This window comes from Coturnix japonica, chromosome 27, assembly GCF_054131305.1.
Source record: "Coturnix japonica strain WE chromosome 27, WE-NBRP24, whole genome shotgun sequence".
In the NCBI taxonomy this organism is placed as follows: domain Eukaryota; kingdom Metazoa; phylum Chordata; class Aves; order Galliformes; family Phasianidae; genus Coturnix; species Coturnix japonica.
The window spans coordinates 93,435-101,809 of NC_140689.1; the positions used below are offsets into that span (position 1 = coordinate 93,435).

The following is an 8,375-nucleotide window of genomic DNA, read 5'->3' on the forward strand; positions in this document are numbered from 1 at the left end:
AATGCATGGGCATATTCACTCCAATCTGGGCCTAAGAATGGAAGATTCCCATTCCTTATAATTACATGTACACACAGTTTATAGACGTTATGGGGCACACCATCTCAAGCATTAAATAGAAAGGGAAAGGCATCAGTGCCATTCTCATCCATCCCTCTCCAATAAAAGCAAGTAAGACAATTGTTTGGTACTTACTGTACTTAATTACAGTCAGCACTGGATAGATTACAGTTTAGAAAACTCTAACTACAGTTGGCGAATATCTAATTATGCTGAAGGAAGACACAGCCTGGGCTCCTTTGAAATCATCTGACAAACAGCAAACTTTGGTGCTGCTCGTGAATGAAGCATTTACTCAGCAAGTTATACCAGCACCAGTCCAACAGAAGACTGCAAGCTGGATTCAGTCTGACATTATTTCCTAGAGATGGGCAATAGTTACTTGGGTAACATGTGTTGCCTGAGCTGTCAGAGCTTCTGCAGTGCACAGACGTGCTGATCTGCCACTTTTCTGCAGGGCCAGAGCCAGAGGTACAGCTGGCACTCAATGGAAGTTACTGAGTCAGCATGACCCACAACATGGTTCCAAACCTGAATTCCAACCACTGCAACCAGGGATCTCAGACATGCTGTAGGTACGGGGAGACTGTGAGTCCCAGAGATCTTCAATGAATAGTATGAAAGTAATCCTTTTGATCACCCTTAATCACAGAGTTCCTTCTTGTAGTTCTGTATTATTAAAAGCTTCTGTTAATGGGAGGTATTCTTATCACTAAGGCGTATCACACAGAAAGAATAAGATTGCTCTAAAAGTGACAATGAAAATTAAACTTAAGTAGTGCACAGCCAGGAACTTTGGGAATAGCAAGAATGAAAAACAAGAAATCTGAACACACTGTTCATGCACTGAGGAAATAAGCAACTCTTTCAGCTTAACAGCATCAGTACAACTGTACCAGCACCAGTCACAGTGCTTGCACATACGAGGTCTATGTATTTTAAAGTAAGTTACCCAAAAACTACTCAAAGCAGGTCACTCCACCTGCCTGAAATGAGCCCTGAGTGCTGCCTCGATCTCTGCTGGGCTCACACTTAAAATCCTTGATGCACCAGAAGCAAAATGTCACTGATGTTACCCACCACCACCTACCAGCCTGAGTGTGTTTTCAGAAAACAAACAAGGTTTCCCAAGAACAGTGATGGATCTCTGCTCAAAGTTCTCCTCCTGGGGAAGGGTGGGCAGGAGCATCGGTAGAGGCTGGATGCCTCCAAACGCAGCAGCAGAACAAAACCCACCAGTCCTATGGGCTACTGATTTTTTAGCTGTGGTGGAAAAAAGAGACTGTGGTCTACAGAGAATAGTTTGGCACTTAGCCCAGCTTTTTCTGTGGCAGCTGCAATCTTATGTAAATTCTGCTGGAGCGTCACATTTCAGGAACTTCCCCCCTTATCCCCCTCCCATTCACCCACCCTCATACTCACCAAACCCACAGCTGGGGGCGGGGAGCAGCCCAATACCCTAAAGCATGGGGACAAAAGGGTGCAGGGCTTTCCTGACATGACTTCTGTTGTGCAAACAATCATTGCATGACAGGGGAAGGTGTAACCTGAAGTCCGAAATATATTACAGAGTGCTTTCGATGAGTACAGCACTTGAAAGCTTCAGTTTGGCCCTGTTCACATGCAGCTCTCCAAATGCTATCTGGTCTTTCATTCTGTCCCTGGTGCTGGAATCTGCTTTATGTGAAGCTCATCTTTTGTGTGATCAATCTAAGACAAGAACTGATGTCCCACATCCTGCAGAGAACACTCTTGAGCTACTCCAAAGAAAATGAACCAAAGCATTTACTTAGTTTCGTTACCTTTTTGCCTGGAGTTTTTCACTCGGTGGCTGTGATCTCATCAGCACCCTTCCCTGCCTAACCAAAGGCAAGATACAGAAGGACAGAGTGCTGCACTCAGCAGTTTAACAAAGAAATAAGATGAAGCAGAAAGGCATGTCCCAGCCTGCACACCCTATTTTAGAGTTGCAGCAGACTGTAGCTATGTTACTATCGCTTCTTACCCTCCTATTATCTAAAACTTCAGCAATGCAACTCTGCAGTGCCTCTCTATGCCTTCACATCAGCGAACCATCTAAAACCATCTCATCTAAAACCAACAGAAGCTAAGTTTGTATTTATCTGTAAATATGGAATGGAAAAACAGACACACTGCCATTTATTCCTGCTTTTTTTTTTTCCCCTTCTTTTCCTCTTTAGAAGGCTGTTAAGCTTTGTTACCTTCACATTTCTGGAAGACAAACCAAACAAACTCACCCACCACTCATCGTAATGAATGGAGAGGAACCATCTGTTGGCACAGCTGAAGATGCTGCCTGAGTTTTAGGAGCCCTTTCAGCACTAAGCTTGAGATCCCATCCAGAGATGGGAGTGCAAAGCACCCTCCTTTTTCCTTCCAAGAGAAGGATTTCTACTACTTCTCTTTGTGCCTTGGCAGCTAACTGAGCACATTGCATGTGCTGAATTCCCACTCAATTCCTCCCTCCAAAGCATGGACAGTTCAGTTTCACAGCTACAAAGACTGTCACAGCTTGCTCCGAATGGGTCACAGAATTGCTTCTCCTCACCTCCTCTCTACAGAAAGGAAAGATTAAGGGATCAATTTCATTTGCCGAAGCGTAATTTCCAGCGCTACAACTTGTTTTATTTCATCACAGTGCGAAAAAAAAGATCCCTCTGGTGTAATATTCAAAACACGTGGTGGTTTTAAAGCCCGTTTACCATTTGTTTCTAGAAAAACACATTTTATCTCATGCTGGAAATCAGCAGGATGCTGTAAACCATCGCTTCAACCATAAGGGAATGGAGTTCAACAACTTCTACAACACATCAGCACGGTGATGGTTCAGCAGAGCATCTGAACTGCAGGACTGTTAGTGTGGGACCTGAAACTGTTATAAGCAAGGAGAATTTGGATTGCAGAGATGGACTGGATCTGCCCTATGCTCTACATTATTGACCAGACAACGAGCATCCCATAAACAAACCACTCACCTGTTTTGAAGGACAGTGCTCATTCTTCTCATCTGTCATCTTCCCACTCTTTGGTGGCCTTCGTGGTTGCTTGATGCTGGTTTTTATTGCAGGCCGGCACACATAATTCTCAAGGTTCTTAGGAGGCTTTTTCGTTCTCTTTGCTTGGAGACCAATCTTCAATTTCAAGTTGCCCTCTGAAAAGTTTGTTTCTTTCACTGAAAACTGTTGCTGTGCATCAACCAGAGCCTCCTTCTTCCCATTCTCCACACCGTTCCCCTCCCGATTCTTCTCACCCTCTTCCTCTTCCTTGGTGCAGCTTTCCAGCTCTACGTCTCCCTTTCCCACCAACGTGCCAATGTTTACCAGAGAGGGGCTTTTCCCAGAAAACCCTTCAGAATCAGAGCCCAAGCCTAACATAGCAGTATTCCGAGGGTCCATCACAGGCGGAGTCCAAGCCTTCGGGTAACTGTAGGGAAGATTTACGGCGATATGTTCCACAGAAGATCAGTTCTATTACTGGCAGCCGGCATCTTTTACTCTGCAAAAGGAAAAGGAAGATAGAGGTAAACTCCAGTTTGAGAGCAGAAGTGAATTGAGCAGTAGAAAAACAATGCTATGTCAGGAAGCTTTGAGATGGGCTGCAATGCCTGCTTGGAGCTGAGGACTTTACAGTGACTGGGAACAAGGGAGAACGTGGAAAATAAATAAGCACCTTCATTTGAACCTCCAGGAATGTGGGAAGAGAGCAGTCCACACTTCTGTCCATCACTGGGACACTGATGCGTGTATATTTAACCTACCCACCATGGGATAGCAAAGGGAACCACCATTTAATCCACCATGGGATAGCAAAGGGAACCACCATTTAATCCACCATGGGATAGCAAAGGGAACCACCATTTAATCCACCATGGGATAGCAAAGGGAACTTTCTCATCTTAGCTTCCCCAAGAAGTAAAGCAGAAGATGATGGGAACAACCTAATACAAGGGCTGCACCTCCAGCTATTCTCTCTCAATAAGAACATCCCCAAACAATCAGCAACGCTGTTATTGCTCAGGAGGCTGCAGGGAAGTAGGTGAAACCTCCAGCTTGCAACCAGATTAAAATCATTCTGTGGACCCATGGGGTGACACAGGGGACTCAAAGCAAATCAGTGCCAGGCAGAGGCCATGGGGCAACCTCGTGTCAATGGAAGAGGGATCCACAAGCTGACACACCAAGGAAAACTGGCCAGCACTTCATTAACCAGAACTCACGGATTAGCTGAGAATTAATTGCTTTCTAGAAGTGGTTCCTACAGGTTGTGATGCAATTTAAGTCCCAAATCTTTATCCATACAAACGTTTCCTTCTCCATTCAGGTAACGGCAGCCCAGAGCAGCCACAACCCTTCAGTCCCATTCCTACAAACACAATTAATGAATGAGCTTCAAATCTGAAACCGAGTTGAATGGAAGCAGCAGCGCCAGCACTGCTGCACCTGGCTGCATGTTCCCTTTGCACAGATGAGGAATAACACCCACACAGCAGCTTCAGGACCAATGTGAACCTTCAGAACCTGAGGTCCATCTCAATCCACCTTAAGGGGACCCAGCACCATCCCAGAGACCAAGTCCCCAAATCGATGGCTCTCATCAACACGTAGCCAGGTCATTTCATTTAGCCATTAATTCCACTCTGCACAGACAACAAAAAATGCTAATCCCGGACCTAATCATCATTTTGCCTTGATCACTGTAATCTTCTTCTCTCTGACTCTCCAATTATCCCACTCTAATTCATACAGAATGTGTCTGCCAATTTGATCGTTTTCATAACCATGGACTGATTGCATCTCATCCCTTTCAATCCCAATAATGGGCTTTTTTTCTTCCCCATCCCACCAAGTTCAGGCTTCCCCATCTCAGCACTTTGAACTGCTCCTATACCTCAATACCTTCTGTTTAACCAGTGTATGGTCCTTTTTTTGGCCTTTTTTCAGCTTTTTTCCTAAGTTATGCCATTTCCTATGGCACCCTTCACTCTCCACAACATCCACCCTTAGGACCTTCATGGCTCCTCCAGCAGCTCAATGCCTTATATCTTCTCATGGATGTAACATAATGGAGCAGCTGGATGGCAAAGCCACAACCCAGAGGCAGCTGGAGCAGCTTCCAATGAATCTACCCCAAAAACACCCCAAGATTTGGTGCTTTTAGGACAAAAGATGATCCCATATACCTGAAGGATGCCTTCCCTTCCCACGTGTGTCCCATTAGCACACAGACACTCATCAGCTCAGCTCAGAGGACTATGGACTCACAGAGCATCACTCTAAGATCCCCACTATGAATGAGCTTCGCTGCACCCACCTGCAGTGCCCAGTCAGACCAAGGGGACCTTAAAGCAATGGATCCCAACTGCTCATACCCACAGTTCAGCATCTTCCAGACCTGTCATAGGATCTTCAGTTCACATAGATTCTGCTACATCAGTGACTCTCCAGCACCAAATACAGATCACCATCCTCACCACCTCCCCATAGGGAAATGCATTGAACTTCCAGCCACTTACCCCATAGATCCTATAGATCTCAGCCCCCCTCCTCACCAAACAGAAGCACTTTCACACCTCTTCAGACAGGTGCTGCCTGGGACTAAAGGCTGAGCGGGATGATGGTCATCCTATTGATTCTCATTGCTGTGCTGGCTGCATCCAACTCAGCACAGACAGTCAACAGCCCATACAACACCACCAACCTCCTTAAAAGCAGCTGCTATGTAAGCACATGGGCTACGTCCACCTTTCCCCTATGACACTGCATTGCAGTTTCAATCCATAAAGCTGCCTCCAAGCATTTAAACCCCTCCTGTCACCCTCACGGATGCCTTGAAACTCTTTTCCTTTAGTCAATTACGACTTCATTTCTGTTTGCTGTTCATTATTGCTATGACACCGTGAGCTTTTCGGATGCCTGTTGACTGCCTGTAGTAACCAAACGTAACCGGAGGCCAAAAACTTGGATGATTTTGGTTTGGAAACCACGATCCACAAGATCCTCCCCACCCCCTCCAGCATCTCAGAGCTCACAGCAGCCACCAAAGCTTTCGTTTTCGAGTAAAAATGCTCCTTCAGAACTCAAGTAAGCAAACAGACGATGATTTTAGAGCCCATCTCCACCCATATGTTCAACCAGCTGCTGGAACTTCCCCATTCACACCAGGCAGCAGCATTGGGGACGGCCCCATGATCCTCACAGGTGACCACATACAGCACAGCTCCCCTTTACATCATTTTCCAATGCAGGTGCACTCAGAAGAGCAACCAAATGCATAGAGATACTTCATATGTATTTAAGTGTGTGGCCGTGAAGTCAAAGCAGACACATCCCTGCACTTCCAGCTCCCCACATCTCCCCATGCCATAAGGAACCTACTGCTGTGCTTCTTGTTCAGCTCCTGACAGCTCCCAAGGCAGGGAATACACGCCCTGAGGCCATCGGATGGAAACCCACATTTCAGGCTCTTTTTACTTCTCTACGGAGTAATTAATGGGGTGAAGGAACCACAAACCGAGGGCGAGAAACAGAAGTTACTGAGGCTGGAGATTCACATTATCATGGAGGGGTCAGAAGGGGAAATGAACTCATTCAACCCCCGGGCAAAGCGGGATCCCTACAGGAGAGGCACAAGTTACACGGTACAAAGTAAAGGACAGCACCACGTTTTGGCTTCTGAGCTGAGAAACGGGTAAAGCTGAGACCCACGAGGCTCAACATTCACATCCAAGCTCATAAACGGGCCTGAAAATGGAAGGGCATGGAATGGAAGGGCATTTTACACAGTATGATTTGTGGTGGGGGGGGATGGCAAACAACCATTGAGACCCACGAGGGGCTGAACCAACCCAAAAACACCCCAACGTGGAACAAAACACCCCCCACGTGAAACCAGCCCCATCTTCCACCCAGACCCCCACCCTAAGCAAAGGAAACTCGGACCCCCCCAAAGCAAAGGAAACTCGGACCCCCCCCTCCCAAAGCAAAGGAAACTCAGACCCCCCCAAAGCAAAGGAAACTCAGACCCCCCCAAAGCAAAGGAAACTCGGACCCCCAAGAAGCAAAGGAAACTCAGACCCACCCTAAGCAAAGGAAACTCGGACCCCCAAAAGCAAAGGAAACTCGGACCCCCCCCCAAAGCAAAGGAAACTCGGACCCCCCCCCAAAGCAAAGGAAACTCGGACCCCCCTCCCAAAGCAAAGGAAACTCGGACCCCCCCCCAAAGCAAAGGAAACTCGGACCCCCCCCAAAGCAAAGGAAACTCGGACCCCCCCCCAAAGCAAAGGAAACTCGGACCCCCCCCGAAGCAAAGGAAACTCAGACCCCCCCAAAGCAAAGGAAACTCGGACCCCCCCGAAGCAAAGGAAACTCGGACCCCCCCAAGAAGCAAAGGAAACTCGCCCCCCCCCCCCCTCCTAAACTCACCGGGGAACTTCCCGGTCCCCCCGGTGGAGCTGAACGCCGTTGGTTCCCTCGGGGCCTCCGCTCCGTATCGCTATGAACGCGGCTGTCAGCGCCCCGTGCATCGGGCGTTGCGGGGCCTCGGTGCAGGCCTCACCGCTGTCAGCGGGGGCAGCTCGCGTCCCGCCGCCCTCCTCTCGCTGTCAACGAACCTCCGCCCCTCCCGGCTGTCACGGAGCCCCCGCCCCGCCCGCACCCGGCCCCGCTCCGCCGACCGGAGGCTCCTCAACCCGGATCCCCCTCCCTTCTCCCCCGCTAGGCCGCACCGAGCCGCCCTCGAGCGTTCAACGGGAGCCGAAGGCGGCGGGACGCGATGCGCTGCGCTGCGGGGCGGAGCGGGGCGGCCCTCCCGGCGGCTCCCGGCCCCGCTCCCCTCCCCCCGGGCTCCGGGCCTTGAGGCGGTCCCCAGTCCCCGCCCGCCGCCCTCTCCCTCTCGCTCTCCCTCCCTCCCTCCCTCTCGCTTCTCACCGTGTCAGCGACAGCACGGCCGGGACCGAGGCCGGGCTCCTCTTTGCCGCATCCTCCCGGCCGCCCGCGACAACGGGGCCAGGGCGGGACCGGGACCGAGCGGCCGCCGCTTCGGCCCTGCTCCGAGCGAGGCGGCGAAACCAAAATGGCGGCGGCTCCTGCTCCACCGCGAGCGAGCGCCCGGAGCCACGCCCACCCCGCAACAAGCCACGCCCCCTCCGTAGGCCACGCCCCCCTCACGCGTGGCCACGCCCCATCTTGGCAGCCTGAGGGGGGGGGGGGACAACGTGAGAGGAGGCCGTAGCGCTCAGCTTGGGTCGAGCCGCGTTTGCGCTTGAGCTTTTTGTCCCTTGCCGGCAGCCGTAGCGC

At 50.0% G+C, this 8,375-nt stretch overlaps 1 protein-coding gene across 8 annotated transcripts in view; it reads right to left on the minus strand.

The window, feature by feature from the left end:
- The window catches only part of ASH1L (ASH1 like histone lysine methyltransferase), a 39,500-nt gene extending 31,289 nt beyond the window's left edge, over positions 1-8,211 (minus strand). For 6 of the 8 annotated variants that reach the window (XR_014937487.1, XR_014937488.1, XM_015884576.3 and 3 more), the window contains exons 1-2: positions 8,007-8,211; positions 3,057-3,576 (exon numbers count right to left, since the gene is read on the minus strand). Coding sequence is in view for 6 of the 8 variants with exons in the window: in XM_015884576.3 (XP_015740062.2) it covers positions 3,057-3,476 (420 nt within the window). In the remaining 2 variants the exon portion in view is untranslated. Of the gene's footprint in view, positions 1-1,150; positions 1,324-3,056; positions 3,577-7,502; positions 7,684-8,006 lie in introns of those variants that run through there. The other 2 variants (XM_085524560.1, XM_015884571.3) reach the window with 2 other exon arrangements.
- Positions 8,212-8,375: the final 164 nt, after the last annotated feature.